The sequence below is a fragment of the Thamnophis sirtalis genome, unplaced genomic scaffold (assembly GCF_051295495.1).
Source record: "Thamnophis sirtalis isolate CommonGarterSnake01/CBP01778 unplaced genomic scaffold, rThaSir2_p1.2 scaffold_7, whole genome shotgun sequence".
Lineage (NCBI taxonomy): Eukaryota > Metazoa > Chordata > Lepidosauria > Squamata > Natricidae > Thamnophis > Thamnophis sirtalis.
The window spans coordinates 61837998-61861248 of NW_028261387.1; the positions used below are offsets into that span (position 1 = coordinate 61837998).

A 23251-nucleotide genomic window follows, 5' to 3' on the forward strand; every position below is an offset into this window, starting at 1 on the left:
ATAAATAAATAAATAAATAAATAAATAAATAAATAAATAAATAAATAAATAAAGCAAGCTACCTCTGCTGTTGCCATTTAAAAGCCGGAGTATCCCAGAATTAGAAAACATTTTTTCCTGTATTTTTCTTTGTCCGCACAGCAGCCTCCTCCAAACTCTCCTCTTGCTCCTCCTCGTGGGCTGAGCCTCCCAGCGTCCTGCCACTCCCCACCGCCACGCCTCCACCACCACCACCTCTACTGTCGTCGCCGCTTCTGCTGCTACAGGCCTCCGGATTTCGCTCACCATGGCGGGCCGGGACGCAGCGACCGCTTGCAGCGCCGACTCCTTCCAGCTGCGGCATCTGCACTTATCTCTGCGCGTCGATTTCGAACCGGCGGGTTCCGGGCATTTGCGAGGCTCGGTGAGGCTGGAGTTGACCTGCCTGCGGGACGGCGTGAGCGAGGTTATCTTGGACTCGCATCCCAGCGTGGAGGTGGAAAGCGCGGGTCTGGCGCCGCCGAAGAGCCGCCGCGGGGAAGAAAAAGGCCAAGAGCCGGGAGCGCTGCGCCCCGTCTCTTTCCAGAACCGTCCGTTCGCCAGTTACGGCTCAGCCTTGCATGTCTCCCTGCCCGAACCTCTGACCTGCGGTGATGCGGTGGTGCTGGAGGTCGCCTATCGGGCCGGAGGGGGTCCCGGGGTGAGTGGCTGGGGCGGACGGCGCGACTGCACAGAGGGTTGGCTTTGAGGAGCTCCCATCCCCACCCCCCTTTTCGTCCGGTTCCTTCGCTTCTCTAGTGAGCGAGGCTCTCAATCGTGTCCTTAATTACTCGCCCGTAGGCTGCATCATGGCTCCGTAGTGGGGGGGGGGGAGCACTTTGCACATGCTCAGGAGTGCCATCTTAAACTCCCAGTGAACAAGTGTTCTCAACTTATTAGGAAAACGGGGACGCTACCGTAATTCTTAAGCTTAAATAACCATCCCGTCTTGCTATTATGAATTAATACGTGGCAATGCTTAGACTGACTTCAACTGGCCCAGTAAGCATGATTGCTATTGCTATTGCTATTGCTATCAGACTTGATTAGTACAGGGCTAAGTACACCACTAAGAAATCCCAGAATTGGGATAGATTAGATTGGAGTCCAGAGTCCTCTTGGAAGGAGACAAAGCAAAAAACTTGATGAAAGAAATGTCCTTCTGGGTTCGGCTCCAAGTGGGGAAAAAGACCCTGGAGACATGGAGACTGCTTGGAAAGATGGTTTATTTGTGGGCAGGACCACATGGCTTGAGTCCTGAACAGAAAAGGTGATCACATACTTCAATGTTGGTGGAGAAAAAGAGAAGGGAGGGAAAAAAGGGCTGAGATGCTGAGTCCCTGGTTTTATGCCCTCTCTGGCCTTTGATCTTGATCTTGTATTCTGATTGGTTGTCAGACTCCCATGGACCCATGCAAGGGCAACTCTCTAGGCTGCGTTTTTGAATCCAGGTTTGGTTGAGTTCTCAGATGCCATGTGGTGAGTTGGGTAAAGTGCCAATATTATCATGCCTTAATCCCATCCCCCTGGAGCTGAAGTGGAGAACTCTTTATTATGTAAAGGGACTAGCTTGGCCTTCTTAATGGCCATTGACAAAATGGGCGGTGGGGGGGGGAGGCAGGAAGCTGCAGGAAGTTTCTCTTTAAAACGTTTCTTCCTTTCACATCCAGGGGAATATAATATTCTGCCTTTTCAACATTTCCTAGGATATTTCATTTCTCTGGGAGAGGGCTGGATGATAACTTTCCACAAACTCTTGTCCTGCTGCCAAGAATGGGGCATGTCATCAGCTCAATTTAAGGGAGACCATCACCTTTCCTGTAGTGCTTTCCTTATGGTATTAGCCCTGAGCGTCTTTCCTCTTCTTAATATTTGCTTCTCTCATTATCCTAATGCTGCATGTGATTTGAGTTGTTTGCCAAAGAAGGGAGACAGGCAGCACAAACCTTTCGCCCTTTTTATCTCTGTGGATTATCATCAGCATGTTGCAAGGCCATCCCTTCCCTTGATCTATTGCAGAGTTCTCACTGCCACTGCCCTTCGCTTTAACACACTGGCTGGGAATGATAGGTGATATAGTTCAACCCATGGGGAGGAAGAGTGAACTAGACCTGCAGCAAAAACCTAAGGCCCTTGTATACTCTTCTTATTTAACTTCTACCATTTTTGCTGGGAGCAAAAATAGACTTGGCACCTGTCCTATTTAAGGAAAAGTCCAGTCCAAAGCAAAGATTAAAATGGCCCAGAGCAGTGCAGTTCCTCTAAATCAGGGGTGTCCAAACTTGGGAACTTTAAGATTTGTGGACTTCAACTCCCAGAATTCCCCAGACTGCATGGAGTTGAAGTCCACCAATCTTAAAGTTCCCAAGTTTGGTCACCCCTGCTCAAAATAAAGTGGGACTACAATACAGATGGGTGTAAAGTTATGATATGTTGGCTAACTTAATCTGTACTGACCTTTAAAAACAAAGATACTTTCCCCAATCTGGTATCCTCCAGATATGATTAAACCAGCCCCTCCCCAAACTTGAGTAAATTACCTAAAACTGTGTAAAAGTGTCTTTTCTTTGGGTAATGACACACAAATGTTGTTTAATGTTTAATAAATTTATATGCCGCCCAATCCCGAAGGACTCCAGGTGGCAAAGCCACTACCCATTCACCAAAGGGGCGTTTAAATTGATTTAAAGTGTTTTACTTACATTGGATAAAAAGGTCTTTCTGATAAGCAGTGTTGGGTAATGAAGGAAAAAGTTTGGAGATCACTGATTTAGATTGCAGTTCCTGGAATTACCAGCCAGAAAGCCTTTGGAAATTTCTGTAAAGCAAAATCCCAGCGCATGGCTGCTGTGGCAGATTGAAATCTGGCCATTATAATATATTTATATGATGATATAAGCATTTATGGCATAATCCCCAAATACCATTAATCAGGGAAAATGGGTAGTGTGATCTAATGACTGCTGGGGACTTGGGGTTGGAAGAGATTTGTGTTAAGGACGGTTTTCAGGCTTCAGCTGAGGAAAATGATCCAATGGAAAGGCTTCCTTGTAAAGGTTGATATGTTCCCTAAATAGGATATTTTATTTTCCTAAAATGGATTGCTTCATGATGGTGTACGTGTGAGCAAATTGGCATCCATATCTCTACACATAATGTAATTATGTGCCAACCCCCATTAAGGAGATTTGTGCTATCTAACTTTACACAATACATAATTAAACTTTGGAATTTGCTACCTTGAGATGTGCTGACTACCAATTTGCCTGATTTCGAAAAAGCGTTGGACAAATTCATGGAAGTCATTGGGATCAGTGGCTGTTAGCCTTAGGTTTAGGTTTATTAGATTTATATGCCGCCCTTCTCCCAAGGACTCAGGGCGGCGTACAACATTGAAAGAAACACATAATACAAAAGTTAAAAATAAATAAATAGAATATCCCAAACCCAATTAAAATTGACAATTTGATGTTAGTATGACTGCCCCCCATGGGCCATCTACTGGAAAACTGTTGGGCTTGCTTGTGTGGCTGGTTGGCCACTGTGAGAACAGACTGCAAGGACTCGGTTGTCCTTGAGTAATGACCATTCATTCAGTGACCATTCAAAGTTACAGTGGTGCTGAGCAAAGGGACTTGCAACTGGGGCTTGAGGTTCCAGCCTTTGCGGAACAAAATTCAAGCCCTTGGCAAGCAGGTTGAATAGTTTATCCTTGGCAAATAGTTTGCTTGCAGCATTCCATACTCATGTAATCACTATTTGCAATCTTATCTATGAGTTTCCCACAAATAAAATCCATGGGGAAGCCAGCAGGAAAGATCCTAAGTCACTCAGATAAGTTTCCCCTACCCCTGGCTGTCCCAAAAGTGTTTTTTTTTCTTTTTTGCTTTTGTCTTTGAAAACATTTCTCATCCAAGAAGCTTCTTCAGCTCTTAGAATCTTTGGGACCACCATGACCTGGATGATTGAGAATCTGTACAGATCCCTGTCTTTTCTTTGCTCACACACACCATATTCTCCTTCACACACACACACACCTTCACTCACATTTGCCCCAAGTCCTCTTATTTGGCACCCAGATACCTTAATGTTTCTAGCATTAAGAACAAAGCACAGATTTTGTGTGGAAACAACTCATTTTGATAAATGTTTCATTTAAAAAAATTCAGTTACAGCTACATTTTTACTCATCTGTAAGAAAAGGGAAAAAATCTTTTCCTTAGCCTTTTTTAAACCTGACACCTCCAACCTTTGCAACATTGATTTGCATTAATATGCTTTGTGAAAATAAATTGAGAACCATGTGAACCCAGATGATTAATTCTGTTAGAAATAGTTCACAGTAGCAGTTCTGGAAAGCTGAAGATTTGGATTGCATAGCTAAAATATTTGGGTATGTAAGGAATCCTTATTTCCAAATCCTGATGAGCCTGAACAATTTTAGTGTAACCCTAACCCTACCTACCTACCTAAGGTAGCTCAGTGGCTAAGATGCTGAGCTTGTTGATCAGAAAGATCAGCAGTTCGGTGGTTCGAATCGCTAGCGTCACGTAACGGAGTGAGCTCCCGTTACTTGTCCCAGCTTCTGCCAACCTGGCAATTCGAAACCTCATAAAAATGCAAGTAGAAAAAATAGGAACTATCTTTGGTTGGGGTACCTTTACCATATCTATCTATCCTATCTATCTATCTATCTATCTATCTATCTATCTATCTATCTATCTATCTATCTATCTATCTATCTATCTATCTATCCATCCATCCATCCATCCATCCATCCATCCATCCATCCATCCATCCATCCATCCATCCATCCATCCATCCATCCATCCATCTATCACTCTATGTATGGGACCTAGTGGCTCAGTGGCTAAGATGCTGAGCTTGTCAATCAGGAAGGTCGGCAGTTCGGTAATTCAAATCCCTAGTGCTGCATAATGGAGTGAGCTCCCGTTACTTGTCCCAGCTTCTGCCAAACTAGCAGCTCAAAAGAATAGAAAAAATAGGAACCCCTTTGGTGGGAAGGTAACAGCGTTCCATGTACTGTAGGCATTTAGTCATGCCAGCCACATGACAACGGAGACGTCTTCTGACAGCGCTGGCTCTTTGGCTTTGAAACGGAGATGAGCACCACCCCCTAAGGTTGGGAAGGACTAGCACATATGTGTGAGGGGAACATCTATCTATCTATCTATCTATCTATCTATCTATCTATCTATATCATATTTATCATATTTATAAGCTGCCCATCTCACAGATATTTGGCAGCATCCAATAAAGTCATTAAAACGATCACAAAAATATTCTAAAATTAAGACAAATATTTTTTTTAAAAAAAAGATAGGAAGAGCACTGATATTACAATTTACTCATCTCATTAAATCCCCATTTCTGGGGGACCCCCAAGCCTGTTGGTGATCAGATTTTAAGGAACTTCTCAAAGAACATCAAGAAGGGGACCAGTCTCACAAGGTGGGCACCATGGGAGTAAAAGGCCCGTCTCTTGGATGCTACCAAATATAGTTCCGTAGTAGATGGACATGGAACATGTGCCTTCTGCTGGCCTGACAGGGTGGACGGAAGTAATCAGCAAGGGGCAATCCCTCAAATAATTCCCAGCTCACACTGGCATCAGGTGGAGAGTGATATTAAAATAATCCTGGCTTTGGCAAAGAGGTGGCTGTGTCTAATGAAGACTTGTTTGTTCTTTGGGAAGGTTGGTAGAAATCAGAGTAGCATCAAGAGAGCCTAACAGCTTCATCCTGTTCCCACTTTTATAGATTTTCTGTTTGGATTCTCATCAACCTGCGCAGAAGATAAGGCTGGTTTTTTTTTATATCTCTAGCTTTTCTGTGCTCAACTGGTCCTTCATTCCAGAATTTCATTCCCCAGTTTCTAAGAAGGCAGATGTTGCTCGTGTTCAGAGATTCTCATTTTTTATGCAAATCTTTTTGTTTTTTTAATTTCCTGACAGGTATGTTGGCTTATGCCGGAGCAGACTGCAGGAAAACAGAAGCCCTACATGTACACTCAAGGCCAAGCTGTTCTGAACAGATCCGTTTTCCCCTGCTTTGACACTCCTGCAGTTAAAAGTTCTTATTCAGCTATTATAAAGGTAAGCTATATAGGAGGAGAGCATGCTTAAACCCCGCAGTTCAGTGTGTTTAAAATCTAGGATTCATTACAGGAGAGATTATTATTATTATTTTTAAATGCCGTCTCTCACTTTTTTTACCTCAGGGCTTTCAAAGCCTGAGGTCATGCATTATATTAATCTGTTTCACCTTCTTTGCTTTGAATATGCCCCGGTAGCTGGGATACACAAGGCAAAACCAAGCTAACAAGCCTTGAACAATAATTGTTTTTCAAAGTGTATTTTCTGCTATGTATCTCCCGTGGTATACACCAGGCCTGTTAAACTGGCAGCCCACGGGCCGGATGCATCACACGCAGGCAATTTGTCATGTGACGCCATTGAGTTTGACCCCTGTCATAGACCAGTGATGGCTAACATTTTTGTCCTGCTGTGCCAAAATCGCGCATACGTGCCCACACCCACAATGCAATGTGCCCCATCCCCTGAGCATGCACAAACAATACGCACTAGCAGGTGTCCCTGAAGTCTCTTGATACCAAAAATGGGGCACGGGGGGTGCCATCCCCCGTCCCCCGTTTTGGATCCTACAGGCCTCCTTGAAACCAAAAACGGGGCATCGGGGAGGGGGGCGTGCACAGCTGGCTGTTGGGAGGCTCGCATGCCCGTAGAGAGGACTCCACTTGCCACCTGTGGCACACATGCCATAGGTTCACCATCATGGTCATAGACCACAAATTATATCAATTTTACTTTCAAAACCTGGTGTGAACTTATCCAACTGCTGCACTTATCACTTTCCTTTTGCATAACTATTGCTTCTTGAACCTTCCATTGCAAACCTCTTTCCAAAAAGAAGGCTTTTGATTTGGTGGGGTGGGGTGTGTGCTGGAGGCTAGCCCCTGTGCATTGTACACACAATGGCCTTTTACTTGTGTGGACCTCCTGAATATCATTTGCACGTTCTGTCCTTTTGCAGAATAAAAAAATCCTCACTCTTTTCTTTCCTAGAAGAAAATGAAAGAGGTTAATCCTTCTTCCCAAAGCATGACTAGCCAGTTTTTCTTTTTTTTAGGTCCCGGAAGGCTTCACTGCTGTGATGAGTGCAGTTACCAGGGAGAAGCAGAAGGGGAACACTTTCCTCTTTGAGATGCCTCATCCTATCCCTTCTTATTTGGTGGCCCTGGTCGTTGGGGACATTGTTTCAGCAGAAGTGGGACCAAGGTAAAAGGCTGCTGCAAAGATACCTGTCATCCTAATCCAAAAGGGATAATCCAGATCACTCTTTCTCCAGTTGAATCCTAGGAAGGGAACTGCAATCCAGCTTCCTGGGAGACCGGTGGATAGTTCAGCAAATGCTGTTGTTGTGATCAGGTGGGAGTAGTGGAGCACAGAGAGAAGCCCTTATCTCCCCCCCCCCCCTTTGTCTCTCAAAGTGGCTTCTTACTCCTCTACTCTCTAACAAGTTTGGATAGTCCTTCAGATTCGATTCTGAATGGATGTTGCAAAGATTGCAGAGACACAAATGCAGCTCCTGAGTGCAGGTATTTAAAGCATCCACACATTTTCCAAGAACCATGTGGCAACAGCAGTATAATCTTGCTCTTCAGCATTAACCAATTTTGTTGTATTTAAGTACAATGACAATAAAGATTATACTTATTATTCAGTACAAGCCTTTTTAACTTTGTAGTGAGACTGCATGGGTGCACAAATTGAGATTTGCATCAGGCCCTGAATATGATCAGCCAACACTTAAGAAGAATAAATAATTGTTTTCTATTTCTAAAGTAAAAGCCATGTTGTACTTTGCTTATTTCTGCCTTACCCTGAACTGTTAGACACATTTTACATTTAGTTGTATTTTTTTATATTTACTCTGTGTGGGAACTGATCAGTGGTGGTTTCAATTTTTTTTAGAACCTCTTCTGTAGGTGTGGCCTGCTTTGTAGGTGTGGCTTGCTGGCCATGTGACTGGGTGTGCATGGCCAACTTATAAAATGTGGTGATACTCACTTAACAATGCTCTTGCTTAGCAACCAAAATGTTGGCTCAGAAACTCTGGCATTTGACGCACGCAAGTCTTAAAGCTGTCAAGTTACAAGACCCTCGCACCCCTAATCCTTAGGAAAAAAAACCCAGGGGTGTTCAAACTTGACAGCTTTAAGATTTGTGGACTTCAACTCCCAGAATTCCTCCTCTCACACTTCATCTTGATGATGTGCAGATGGGTATGGGGAGGGAGCTGGAACCGGTTCTAAACGGCACTGTAGATTTGTGGAACCTCTTCTATAGAAGAGGTTAGAACTGGCAGGAACCTACCTCTGGAACTGATTAAAAATGGGACTGTTCCCTGTTAGAATGGCTCTATTGCTCCGATAAAGAATATGCTCCATTGGCATCCAAGGGTACACAACAATGTGTGTTGGGCATCCCTGCTTACAGGGTGAGGGATAGTCTCATCCCTCTTAGGCTGATTTCTCTGCCATTTTTGCTTTTCTCCCAGGAGTCACGTCTGGGCTGAGCCCTGCCTGATTGAGGCTGCTAAGAAAGAATATGACGGTGTGATTGAAGAATTTCTTACCACTGGAGAGAAGATTTTTGGACCATACGTATGGGAAAGGTACCCCTTTCATTACTGAACCTGTTTCAAAAAAGAAAGTGTTCCCAGGAAAGAATCCATCTTCCCAAAGTGAAGCACAGAGAGAAATACGTATGTTTTTCACCAAAAAAAGGGAGGGGGCACATTTGGGCCCCCCTGCATCCCCAAGTCTGGTGTTGAGGCAGCTCCCACCCATCGGCACTTGAAGAGGTGTGAAGAATACATGAATCTGGGAAAGATCCATGCCTTGTATGTCCATCTCTTGAATTGTTTCATCTGTCAGCTGCTTTTCAAGTGGGAAAAAAGCTTTGCATCACTCAAGAGATAGTCACAAAGCACCCAGTTGTAGCACAGTTCCCCAAAAAGTTAAGTTTTGTTTAATATGTTTAGGTATGTTAATATCTTTTTTGCCTTCGACTCCGAAGTGCTGCACAGTTCTACCTCAGTGTAAATGTCTGGACCAAAAATGCTCAGCTCAACAAGGTTGGGTAAATACCCAGAGAGTGTACTACTAGGAGGAGAATTTTTAAAAAGGCATCAGAATCATTTCTCATCTAAGAGAAAGGGACTGGTGCAACTCTGGGAAGCTTAGCAAAGTGAAATGCCTAAGAAGTCTAGTATACATTTACTTTAAATTTGGATTCTGCTAACTGAAATCGGCAGGATAACCTCAACCTTGCAGTGTTGTATATAAGAACATATTAGAATATTATTTTTCTGACTAATGCTTTTTTTTGCTTTTGGTAGATACGATGTGCTCTTTATGCCTCCCTCATTCCCATTTGGGGGAATGGAAAACCCTTGTATCACCTTTGTGACCCCCTGCCTTTTGGCTGGCGATCGTTCCCTGGCAGATGTGATCATCCATGAAATCTCACATAGTTGGTTTGGAAATCTGGTCACCAATGGCCATTGGGGGGAATTCTGGCTGAACGAGGGTTTTACCATGTATGCCCAGAGGAGGATTTCTTCAGAACTCTATGGTGAGTGGTCGATAATCAATGCCCAGGGTGGTGGGTATAGTTTGGCCTTCTCCAACCTTGCAACCTTCAGGTACATTTGGCTGGCAGAGTATCTAATTTCAGCATTAAATAGAAGGAGTGTTATTAAGCTGTATCTAAGTAATTCGAAGAACGATGCTGTATACCTCTTAAATGCCCCCAATGGACTTTTAGATATCTACCTTGAGAACTGGCAAGCTGAATTAGTTTATGTTTCAATATATGTCCCCATTGAGAGAAGGAGGTTCAGGACTTCAGTATTTATTGCAATAGGATTATTATATTATTTCCAATAGGATTTCCCTTGCCTGGCAAAGTTGTGCCAGTGCATTCTTGTGTCCCTGGGGCTGCTCTCCTAATGACCATGTCATAACTATGGTTGACAGTTGATTCCAGAGCACCAAGGTGGAAGTTTTGGTTTTATTGGCTTGGCAGTTGCCAGAGGCTCCATAACCTGTTGGTTTCCCCTAAAATCAGGTGCTGCTTATACTTCCTTGGAAGCGGCTACTGGGAGAGCTTTGCTTCGTCAGCACATGGACAATGTTGGGGAAGAGCATCCTCTCAACAAGCTCAGGGTGCAACTCGAACCAGGTCTGTATTGATCTAAAGCAGTGTTTTTCAAACTTTAATATGTATGGACTACAACACCCACAATTCCTGTGTTGACTTTAACTCCCAGAAGTTACAGCTTCCATAATTAACTCTGGATTGTCGTCCTTTGTGACTTGTCCTTTTAGCAGGTAGCCAATCCTTTGTCTCTTATCCATCTCTCTCTCAAGAGGATCAGTTATGGGTATATTAATGGGGAGAGAATTCTTAAGTATTTGCCATGCTGAACTCTATACTTGATTATTTCTAGTGAGGTTACTCTTCCCACATTAACAAGATGATTGATTTTGCTATTTTCAGCTTGTATATTTCTTCCTTTCAGGTGTTGATCCTGAAGATACATATAATGAAACTCCTTATGAAAAGGGCTACTGTTTTGTCTCATACCTTGCCCACCTTGTGGGAGATCAGGCTAAGTTTGATGCTTTTCTGCAGGTACTGTGTGTTAGCCTGGAATTTGTTTCTACTTAGCAGATGTCTCAGTGTGTATTTTCAAAGTATGCTGCTTTGTATTGTGTTTAGAAAGATACATACAGTTAGGATCTTTGTATCTCACCGTATATTTTGATTAGATTATTGTAGATCAGGTCAAGATACAGAACTGTAGAGAGGATGAAAAATTTGCTGGAGATACATGATTATGGTGCCAGGAACATGAAAGAAGTGTAAAAAAAAATACGTGGTGGTGGGGGTGATTTTTAAAAAAAATCTTTTTTGGCTTGACAATGAGTGGCCTCATTAGCCTCCCCTATTGAAGGGAGGGTAAAATACATTGTTCACTAGTCACCTCAATGGTTACCAATTTGATGGCTTTAAAGGGAGATTAGACAGATCCAAGTTCAATTTGCTTTTGGTGTTAGTTGCTGAGAAAAATGGGGAAGGAAGTGAATGCTATAAGAATCAAATACTGTGGTAGGAATGTCAGTTCATTTCTGACTGAAACAGCAGGTTTTGGAGCATGGTTGCATCATGCCATTCCCAAGGACATTTCCCAAGAAAATCACAGTTCATTTTGCTGTTATAGTACAGCTTGGATTGAAGCAAGAAGTCCCCAAAGTTAAGATGCTAGGGGAGCAAGCTTAAATTTTTAAGCTGCGCCTCTCCAGGGAAAGCATTCTAGCAGCTGCATAAATTATGCATAGGAAGTCTTCAGTGTTACCTGGTTTTAAGAAATGGCAAGACAATAAAGTAAGCAAGCATGCCTTCCAGATGATGTGGAAAGGTAGCTTTTCAGGTTTTGAAGGTTTGGGAAATTGAAACGGTGATGGAGTTTCTTTTAAAGCTGAGATACGTAGTTCTCACACTAAAACCAAAGAAGTAGAAGTAAGCTGAACTTGAATTAGGCAGGGTAGTCTTACATGCAAATAATTGTTTGTAAGACATTAATAAAGAAGGGCTGAAAGGCCAGAGATGAACCAGCTGATCTCAAAGTAATTCAGGCCAGTTTCTTTTTATGGCAGGCGTATGTGAACCAGTTCAAATTTCAGAGCATCACAGCCGATGACGCCCTCAACTTCTACTTGAAATATTTCCCAGAATTGAAGAAGCAAGGAGTGGACACCATTCCAGGTCAGCAAAGACATTGTAGCTTAAAAAAAATGTCAGAATTGCCACAAGGCTTTGACTAGCAGAAAATTTTCAATTTTTCCCAACTCCAGGTAGCAAGTCGTTCCAAAATTTTCCAGACCATTCTGAACTCAATTAGCTTCCTGTTTTCCTGTCTCCAGCTGCTAGAGTAATTCAATTCTGCTGAGTTATTCTACTCCTTTAGCCCTCTGCTCCCAATCTGGTTGTATTTTTATTGGAGATTGTGTGCTAGTTCCCATAAATTAAAAACAGCAAATGCTGTCTTTAAAGGTTCTGCCTGACAGTTCAGGTCAGAATAAAGAAGTCAGTTGGATGATATCCTGCCTTGGTTCTTGGAAAAAGGCCTTGTGGCAATACTGCTGAACTCAGCAGCAGCTATATAGTGAACATTCACAGAAAATGCTCTCATAATAAGTCAGACAATTGCTCTCTGTCAGCAACAATTCCAAGGTCAGAGGGAGGAATAATTTGTAGACATGATGCATGAAGGATTATCCTCAGGTCTGCAAATTATGTGTGCAGTTGCTGGTGCTCTGCTCCCACCATATATAGAAGGCTTGCAGTCCAGATCATTGTCATTGTGCCAAATATTAAGTGTTTCTGATATCTGATAACGGGAACATTCTTAATCATGCAAATACAGCTTTAGCCCTAAGAAGAGGTTAACAGATTGTTTTTCAAACTTTGTTCTTTCTTAGTCACTTAGTTTCTCACAAATTATTTATTTGGTTTAAAACTTCCCCAAAGTACTTACGCAAAATTGGAAATTATGAGAATTGAAATCTTACACATTTGAGGAAGGCAGTTGAAGAGAACATGCTTAAGGAAATGTACACACTGCATACAAACAAAGTCCCAATGCCCGTTTCTTCCGAAATTAAAATAGCCTGGGAGAACATGTTTAATTAGGAAACATTCGGGAGGAGGGGCTTTTAAGTGCCCATTGGATCCTCTCTTTTACTGCTTCAAGTTTATCCCTGCATTAAAGCAATGAGTAAGGAGGTGGTATCAGCAAAATGGCATTGAGGGAATATATTTACCAATCTACATTGCTTCTTATCTAAGGAAAAATACACAAAATGCTGTTATTTATAAAAACACTGGCTATTGGCAATCTGCTAAGCGATTTTGCACCTAATGCCACCTTTGAATGTTTTTTAAATAGAGTGCACAGATTACGAATCTGTGTAATGAAGCATGCATCTTGCCCAAAGTCAAGACATCAAGAAGCACATTTATTTAGGGAATCTATCTTTAGTCTGTAGCAGACCACAGAAAATAGACTGGAATTTTAAAACAGCAAGGCATCAAGATGTTAACAAGTCTAGACTAATATATGGCATGCCATTTATTCTTAAAAGAAGCCTAATTCTTAGGGGACAACTGAATCTTCTTCAGGATGTGGTAATTTCAGTTTGAGTGTGAATCAAAATAAATGAACGTATATTCATGTGAATATATGAGTACATGGACTCCAGCTGTTGATATGTTGCTTTGCTTGAAATTGGACCCAATGTGCCTATTCTGTCATGACAGAGTATCCCAGAGGAACTAAAAGCCTGATCATGTGAGCTGCTTGCTGGGACATCATGAATGACTATAGGGTTTGGGTTTTTTTTTTGTGCTAGTAAATATCTCTCTCTTGGGCACAGATGGAATAAGAACTGGGATAATGTACTGTTGTGGTTCTGAAGAACTTCAGAAATTAAACAGTGTTACTGTTAGTAGCAATTTCATTACTGATACGGATTCCAATATCAAAATCTAATAAGCAGATTCTACCCACCCACCCCTTTTTCCCCCTTTCTTCCTGTGGCAGGTTTTGAATTTGACCGATGGCTAAATACTCCTGGCTGGCCGCCATACCTTCCTGATCTTTCACCTGGAGAGGAGTTGATGAAGCCAGCAGATAAACTGGCAGAACTCTGGGCATTTCCTGACCACAATATGGAGGCAATTAGAGAACTAGATATCTCTGCATGGAAGACTTACCAGCTGGTTTATTTCCTAGATAATATCTTGAAGAAATCTCCTCTGCCAGATGGTAAGACACTTTCTGGTAAAATGAAGGACTAACCATAGCTCTATAAGGAAGCTTTATGGAAGCTCACATATTGGGGTACAAGTGGGCAGTTCCAGGAACTAGATTGCCTGGATATCATAGACCTTTAGGCACCGGAAGATCTTGGAATTTGCCTTTCCTTTGACAGTGATTACAAAAATAAATCAAAATAGCATTCAAACATTAACCCTTAGAAACATTATTAGAAATACAAAAATCTTATGGCACTTGAAAAATCAGTAGATGCACTTGAAAAAGCAGAAAGCATGGGTATATTGAGATGAAACGGGAATCTGGAGTGCTTAATATACAATAAGTAATTTGACGTGCTATCAAATATGTATAAAAGATAAACACTGTGACCATTAAAAATAATTGAAAGAATGTCATTGTCTAAAGTACCATGGACAATTCTCTCCTGAGGGAAAAAATCAACTTGATTGTCCTTTCATTTTAAGGGCATGTTGAGAAGATGAGCGCCTTGTATCCTAAGATCTCTAAAGCACAGAATGCTGAGCTGCGTCTTCGCTGGTCCCAAATTGTCCTCAAAAATAATCACGAAGCAGGCTTTGATCAAGTGAAAGACTTTCTTCGCAGCCAGGTTGGTGCTTGATGTTGCTGTATTTTCTAGAAACACAAAACTGCTGTAGCTTTGTCAGAATCTTTTTTTCTGTTTCTATCAAGCAACAGATAACTGTCTTCTTGATAATGATGATGTATATATTATTAGAGTTCTAGTCTTGTCTATTTCTTAGATACAAAATCCTTGTTACCACAATCCAGCTGTCTTTCAGTATACTAAACTGCTGTAACTGGAAAATAAATGTGGCTCACCAGTATATTTTACAAAGGGTTTGGAGATAATTGCTAGCTTCTTAAAAACTGCAGGATGCTATTAGCTGATCAGTAAGTTACTCTGTTTTTATTCCAGGGAAAACAGAAGTACACCCTTCCCATCTACCGAGCCATGATGAGTGGCTCAGAAACAGCTCGAGCATTGGCCATGGAAGTATTTTTGTCCACTGCTTCACAGCTCCACGTTAATGTTCAGAACTATGTTAAAAAGATCTTAGGTTTGAACACTGAAGAAAGCTAGGAAGAAAGCCGAAAATACAAACCAGTTTGTATGAATGGCTGTGGGTGATCTGTGGGATTAAAAGGTAGAAGAAATAAAGGCTATTTTCAAAACTTTTGCTGGTATACAATCTGCTTTTGATTTAATGCTGGAAATTTCAGATTAAGGCTCTCCAAAGGTAATCTTTTCTCCTGGGTAACCTGCTGAATAAAAGAACTTTGGGGTTTTTTTTTTCTTTGTAAATTTTGAGAATGTAAACAAATGTAAACATTACGTTTCCAAGTAAATTAAAAGATAGTAGCAATGTGTTTATTTCAATTAAAAATAGCTATCATTTGATATTGGCTCTAATAAATTTTTATCTGTGATTTTTCACTTCTTTGAGTTGTGTAAGAATTCATTTATTTTGTAGCATTTGTACACTATCCGATCATTCCTAGATTTTTTTCCTCTTGTCTCTTGCTACAAGTTTTAAGTTAACATGCATTATTCCTGGCATCAGCTACACTTCTGGCCAGAGGATCTCTCACAAATAAGAAGGAACTCTGTAGTTGGCAGGGTCACCTTTTTTTCTGGAGTCCTTACTTCCTTATGCCCATGGAAACAACTAGTGCTGTTCTCACTAATAGGTCCTAAAACAGTCCTAGCTGGCTATAGTTTTAAAGTAGAGGTGGGATTCAGCAGGTTCTGACCAGTTCTGGAGAACCGGTAGTGGAAATTTTAAGGAGTTTGGAAAACCAATAAATACCACCTCTGACTGTCCCCATCTATTCCATGTCTCCCGAGTCCCAGCTGATCGGGAGGGAATGGGGATTTTACAGTATCCTTCCCCAGCTATGCACACCAAGCCATACCATGCCCACCAAGCCACTTCCACAGAACTGATAGTAAAAATTTTTGAATCCCATCACCATTTCAAGATGTTTGAGCAAGATCCTTTTATTTTGCTGAAAAAGACACAAGATAATAATCCAGTTGAATCCTAGGGAAAAAAACACCAGTAAACACAGTTTAACAGCGGAAGCAAATATCCTTCACGGGATGCATTCAAAAGTTCGACCATCATGTGTCATGATTGATTCTTTGGTTTCCTACATGAACATATCCTGGATTTAACTTTCTAAATGGCTGCTTCTAACTCTGAATTTAATCTAGGCCTCAATTCTGTGTATTTCCTCCTTTCCATGCAGCCCTTCAATGACAATATCTACAGTTAAAGATAATTTCTATCACCTAATTTTGTCAACGTGAGTTGACAAAGCTTTGGAAATAAGTGGAATTGGTTTCTTTGTCTGGCCCAGCTCCATGATTTCTATCTCACCCAACCCACTTTCTTTTCTGTTTCTCGTAAATGGGGAACTTCTAAAATAACTATGATTCTTTCCATTCTTGTGGAAAGAAAATTCTTTCATATGGATTTACAACATAACATCAATCATTGTAGTAAGAAGGCAAAGAGTGTGCTTTCAAAAACCTGGAATAAACAACAGGAAGAAAGAAAAAGCAGATAATGGACCACAAGCATTAAAATAGTTTCGAATGTAAACCACACAATACAGTGCAGAATGAATAGGCTGCTGAAAGAAAGTTACAGTGAGTGAAATCTAATGTCATACTCAACAGATGCATTGCCCTGTAAATTACATCAGTCAGTATCATGGGATGTTGGGTGTTTCAGTCCAGTATATATGGATATAAGATGAAATTTTAAGGAAATGACCTATAGAAGGAGAAAGACAATATGGAAAGATAAACAGCAAAGTCTGTAGAGATTCTCAGTCATCCAGGTCATGGTTGTCCCAAAAAAGCTGCTTTTTTTCAAGAGGCAACTAGACTTTCCTGGTTTTTTCTTTGAAGACCTTTCGCTTCCCATCCAAGAAGCTTCTTCAGCTCTGACAGGATAGTGGGGAACGGAAGGATTTACATTCCTTGCATGCAGCTGATCATTTGTATTCTTTTAGATTGCCTGTTGAAGCACTTAGAGCAGTGGGTCTCAACCTTTCTAATGCCGCAACCCTTTAATACAGTTCCTCGTAGTGACCCCCAACCATAAAATTATTTTATGTTTTCCATATTTTTTTGAAAAGATGTGTTTTCTGATGGTCTTAGGTGACCCTTGGGGTCACAACCCACAGGTTGAGAACCACTGACTTAGAGGTTTATCTATGTGCTCAGGGTCAATTGTATAGTTAAAAGTCTGTAGAGATTCTCAGTCATTCAGATCCCAAAAGCACTTTTTCAGGGGACAACTAGACATTTTTCTTTGACTTTTAGCTATACAATTTGGGATGAACACCCTTTGAATGGTGTGGGAGTAGGAATAGATTTCCAGAGAAAAAAAATTCAAGATTATAGCAACCAGGAACACTACTCAGCTGACCCTGAGCACACAGATAAACCTCCAAGTGCTTCAATGACCCTCTAAAGGGATGCAAATGACCATTTGAAAAGGAATGAAAAGTTTGCCAAATCACCAAGATCAGAGCTCAACCCAACAACAGAAAAGAAAGAAAAAAATAAGAATATAGCAAACAGCAATAGCACTTAGACTTACAGTATATACTGTTCCATTGTGCTTTACAGCACTCTGGGTGGTTTACACTGTCAGCATATTGTCCCCAACAATCTGGTCCTCATTTTACCGACCTTGGAAGGATGGAAGAATGAGTGAATCCTTGAGCCCCGTCAGGATTGAATTGCAGGCTGCAATACTGCATTCTAACCACTGTACAACCAGGGCTCATAAATAAAAAAGAACTATATACTGTAAAAGAAGTGATTTTCCCTTCATCACAACAATGTTATTAATTCACCTCCACTTAAGTGCAACAATAGTCAGCAAGATGACTGTTTCCTTCTCTCCCAGAGCTTTAAACCTGCAAGAAATCACCATCTTTAATTCTTCTTGCAAGGAGCAAATGTCTGGAGCACTTGTGAGCCATCTCAAGTCTTCTCCTTGCCGAAGAGGAATTACAAAGAGCTAGTATACTGACTTGACTCCTCGGTGAGCCATTTTAGATTGCTGTTTCTTCCCCAGAAGTCCCCTCATTGCAATTCCTATTCACAGCAGAATCTCCTGATTTTTCTCCAAGCGATGGGCGGAAAAGCCAAACAAATTTTGCACATCTTGAGGCTGCTACAGCATACTGATGAAATAAAGGGGGGGGGGGGGAATCATACTTTAATGTTTGTGAAGCTGAGGAAGTTTTGGGAACAAGGTCATACTAAGTGTTGTTAGCACATGATTATGCTGCAGTTCAATCCAAGTGGAGACAGGGACTATGTGAAGCTTCGTTATTTTCAAGTGCATTCAATTAAGGCATTTAATCTATAATTGTTAACTGCTGTAGATGCTGTTTATGATTTATAGACATTAATGTTTTTATCTAATATCAAACAATTAACTTGCTTTAAAGAGTGCAGTCCAGGGGTGGGTTTCTCGCCCCGTTCCAACCGGATCGGTTGGAACGAGGCCGGCGGCGTCCTCGCGCACACAGCGGCGCGCGCGTGCACGCACGCGGCGCGCGCATGCGTATTAGCGTCTGCGCGATGCTCCAGCTGCTCCTGGAGGATCGCGCAGGCGTTCTGCGCATGCGTGGAAAGCGCGAAATTCAAAAAAACCGGGTAAGGAGCGGGCGCGGGTGTGCGGGCGCGCGCGGGCGCGGGGGGGGGCTTCGCCGTTTCCGGAAGTTACTTACTTCCGGGTTCGGCGACCAACCGGATCGCAGGGACCGGTGCGAACCGGTTGAAACCCAGCCCTGGTGCAGTCTCATGTCCTCCAAAAGGTTGGGAATACAACCGTCTTCCATTATGGTCTGGCTGGCTACAAATAATGGAATTTTTACTCAACTCATCTGGAAACTTAGTATAATAAGGTAAAAATAGAAGAATAAAATCATATCCCATCACCCATTAAAATATTTCTGCAAGAGCATATTCAGAATTTGCTTTAATGTCAGTTGTTCCATTGTTTTGCAGATATTGGACCAACCATTTCCCATTTTAACTAGAGGAACTGTAGATTAGAAGGGTAGGCTCTAAAATACATCTTATTTATTTCCTTCCTCACTACCACTCCCTCCACCCAGCTCTGCCATGAACTGGTGACCACACGATGGAGCAGGCCATGTGCCTCTTGCGGTTTTCCTCTAGTCTCTGCAGTTCTTTCGTAGTTGCGACCACAACTACCTATGGGGTGAGGCAGGAAATTACCTCCCTTGTGTGACTGAGCAAAGCCTGAACTAATTTCCCAGTAGCTGCATTTGTTTCTATTTAATTTTAGTTCTTTGCAGTTTATAAAGAGGTTTGTCTTGAAAAGGGTCAGACGCCATCTGCCAGCTACAACCATTGGCAGACAAAATGGAAGGAGCGAGAACTCCCCAGGGAGAAGAAGACAGATTCCCGGGTAAGAAGAAACAATTGTATCCAAACCTCATTCCTTAACCATGTATGCTAAAACCTCTCTTTCAAGGCAGCTATCAACAATCATTTACCCTGACATTAAGCTGCCAGGGAGCTGCAATCATCTATGCATTGGTTCAATATTTGTTTCCCATTAGTATGCTATCCCTTCACATGACTTTTATCTCTCAGGGCGTCTCTACTACGGGAAGCTGCCTTGGCAACAGACTGGAGGCTTCATTAAAGGGCAGCAAATTGTTATTTGATTTGTCAATATTATATTTTTCCTGCCAAATAGGGAAAACCTATTTGTGGATAGGTTCATCACCCAAAAAAACTCCATCCATTGCCAAAAGAACTTGGCTGACTTGGCTACTATGATAGTACTGTGTTAGGCAGCAAAATTTTGGAGGTCTTTGGAAGGTTGCTTGCTCTCTCTCCCTCTCTCCCTCCCCCCCTCTTCCTCCCCCCCCTCTCGGTTATGCATGCAGATAGGGAAAGAATCCTAAGAGCTCATGTGGCATTTTGTTTTAATTATGGTTTATTTAAAAGCTGTATCGGCTGTATATTTTCCCAACAGGTTAAACCATAAAATATTTTTCATAAGTCACAGTGACTGGTACAGTGACAGTACAAAAGATGTATCATTATCGCTTGGTCTCTGTATGTATATGTTTCCCAGACCTAGGAATTTTCAGTCACGCCAAACCTGGTTAAAAATGGCCTTTTTATATATCCATTGTTCTGTTCAATGTGTGAGAACACAAAATGGACATTTCCTGTTTTTTCTTTATTGTACAGAAGGTGGCAGTAGATGCTTTCAAAGTAGATGGTCTTCCTTTTTTCTTTTCTTTTTTTTCCTGTGGGTCTGAAGACTAATATACTGAAGTGAAAGTAGTATTTTTGGTCAGTTCCAAAATATTGAAATTTAAATGCTAAACATTTCAGACTTTAGAGACAAGGATTATCTGTCACTTCCTTCTTTAATGTGCCCATACAGTAGTCAGTGTTAAGTATGGCATTGTGACTCTCAGAAATGGGACTTTTAACATGCAGATATTTGAAGCTTACCGGCCCCTGTGAAAAATCGGCCTTCTTAAATCCTCAAGTCCTCGGATCCTTAAATATGCCTGTAAGTAAATTTTGAGAACAGAAAACCTTGGGCTTTAAAAAAACAACAAAGACAAAAATAGGGCTACTGGAACAAAGCTGGGTACATTTCAGTGTATTTCACAACTATATGTCTTGCAAGAATCACTAAGGACATTATGAAAGACTAAAAATCATTCTAGCATGACCACTGTGATGAAAGGGTGTTGATTTGCCATATCCCATGGTACAAAAATACATGGCAAAAAGTGAACATATGACTCCACCATTTCATTGCTTGTTCTTCTAATACAAGAAGCAATAGAGTGATATAGGCTAGTTTTCTTGCGATACAAAAATACAATCAGAGCAACAATATCTGTTGTTTTATTTATTTATAAAATGTATTGTTGCCCATGGTACCACAGGGTAACTCTGGGCGGCTTACAATTATACACACCCAGAGTAATGTTTATTTGTTAGTGATGAGCCGACTGAAAACAAAAATTTAGATATTTAAATTAAGTGGTAATAAGCTAGAAGGCACACTAGATACTAACAAACAAGAATGATTAATCGAAGTAAGATTCTGAAGTAGGGAAGCATGTAGGATGCCCAGCCATAGTCCTGGTTTTGGCCTGTACACTTTTTTTTTCCTTTTATAATTCTGCATAAGTGATCCAAATCTGCCTTGTCATATCAGAGTTGAAAGGCAGCTTGTCTTCTGATGTGGTAATTCAGGTTCTGTCTGCAGGTATGATTTGTTTTGACTTATCTGACTGACGTAATTTAATAAAAAATGTTGAGAATCACTTAGTTCAGTGAGCCTATGGAACTGTTAAGTGTACAAAATAAACACATTGCTTGATTTTGCAATTGGACTTCGGTGCCAACTTGTAAAAAAAATCCAAGTCTCCATCAACAAGGATTGACAAGATATTTGATATGAGTTCTGAGTCAAGAATGTTGCTTTGCAGATTCTCCCATAACAGATGATCCAGTGTAACTCCATAGAAGATAGATAGATGATGATGATGATAGATAGATGATAGCTAGATAGATAGATAGATAGATAGATAGATAGATAGATAGATAGATAGATAGATAGATAGATAGATAGATAGTATTTATTCCTATAAAGCTGGGCTCATCAATGGCAGCTTCAAAAACAATAACAAAAGTGAATCTGCTGTGTCTGTGTAATTATGCAAATATCATACTTTTGATTTCAGGGGGGGAAAAAACTAGTATATTTCATTATAATCCTCCCAGTTTACAAAACATTTTTCTCTGAAACAGCTTCTACTGATTTACAACTATCTTGAAATTGCTATTTGGTTTTAATATCATAGTTTTTAGTTAGCTCTATTTTGAATGTGCAAAATATTTCAAACACCATACGTTCTTGAACTATAGCTGTTGACAGATCCAGCAATTTTAAAGTGAGGAATGCTGGGCTTTGTAGCAAAGCACTTTCAGGAAGACCAGAGGTTCTACATAATAGTGTAATTTGGTCATCCATGTTGAATAAAGAACTTCCATGTCATAAGAGTGTACATTTGAAAAGGTTTAATGAGAAAACAATCAGATTTCTGTGCCGTTACTCATGTTATTCACAGCCTAAAATAGAGAAGTGTCATATTTATGCAGAAAAATCTCTTTGTAGGGCCACTTATGAATCTGAAAGAGTACAGTAATTGCAACAGGAAGCTAGTTCCTGTTTTGAAAAAGTTTGCATTGGATTTCTGCAGAAGTTCACAGAACTGCAAAAATTGATTCTACAGCCAAAGATGGCAGCTGTACTTAAAAATAAATGGAAAAATACATCATCACATGCCTGGTTACCAAGACTCATAGCATTTTACGTTTGTCTTTCCTTGCAGCTTTTTACAAATTAAGCATCATGTGCTGGTCTGACTGGGATCATGCAAGTTAGAAATTTAATAAACACATTTCTACAATATAACATATTCTCCACCCTAAGAAATAGGGAAGAATTGTGTTTTTTAATATATTCTCAGTATACTCTGATTGCTAGTCGATCTTAAGCGAAACATTAAAATATTTCTGCACTATTTGTAACAATTCCAGAATTGACTGGCAAACCCATTTTTAAACTCTATCCATAACACTGGCCTTGCCTTATTCCCAGGTTATGATTTATGCAGCAAATCCTGCCATTCTCTGTATCCAACACAGCCACCTGAAAACAAAGGAAAGCTAAGAGATTCAAGACAACTTACCCTGATGCCAGGGTATTCCTGCTTTCTTTTTTAGCTTGTTTAAATTTATCTTTATTATTTTTATAAATAACGCAGGGTGACAAACATTCCTAATATTCTAATATAACATCAACCCTATGAAATGACTTGGGTTGAGAGACAGTAACTGGTGAAAAGTTACCTAGCTGGATTTGATGCCTAAGGCAGAACTAGAATTCACAGTTCCCTGGTTTCTAACCTGGTGCCTTAACCACTAGCCAAAATTGGCGTTCTGAAACAAAGACTGGACCCTTCTAAGATTTAGTAGTGTGTAAAGGTTTATACTAAGGTCAAAGAAAGCCTTAGTATAAAATAGGCCAACCACCAATGAGCGCAAGGCCTATTTGAACTGGTGTCCCTGTTTCCCAGCACAGTCCATGGTTAGGGCAAAGAATTCTAAAACAGTAGTCATCATAAATCAGGATGTAGGCAGCCTCATGGCAATTTAATTT

At 41.0% G+C, this 23251-nt stretch overlaps 1 protein-coding gene across 1 annotated transcript; it reads left to right on the forward strand.

The window, feature by feature from the left end:
- The first annotated feature begins 223 nt into the window (after window positions 1-223).
- RNPEP (arginyl aminopeptidase) lies at window positions 224-15427 on the forward strand. Its single transcript, XM_087720220.1, has 11 exons — window positions 224-679; window positions 5993-6133; window positions 7188-7336; window positions 8619-8735; window positions 9462-9697; window positions 10193-10306; window positions 10647-10759; window positions 11785-11893; window positions 13731-13955; window positions 14432-14574; window positions 14905-15427. The coding sequence occupies exons 1-11, from the start codon at window positions 287-289 to the stop codon at window positions 15067-15069; spliced, it is 1905 nt and encodes a 634-aa protein (XP_087576346.1). The 5' UTR covers window positions 224-286; the 3' UTR covers window positions 15070-15427.
- Window positions 15428-23251: the final 7824 nt, after the last annotated feature.

What these genes read in the sequence shown, in the direction of transcription:
- RNPEP (XM_087720220.1), top strand. Translation starts at nt 287, where the DNA reads ATGGCGGGCCGGGACGCAGCGACCGCTTGCAGCGCCGACTCCTTCCAG. An exon ending in GGGCCGGAGGGGGTCCCGGG is followed by an intron (nt 680 to 5,992) that starts GTGAGTGGCTGG and finishes ATTTCCTGACAG; the next exon opens with GTATGTTGGCTTATGCCGGA. An exon ending in CAGGGTGCAACTCGAACCAG is followed by an intron (nt 10,307 to 10,646) that starts GTCTGTATTGAT and finishes TCTTCCTTTCAG; the next exon opens with GTGTTGATCCTGAAGATACA.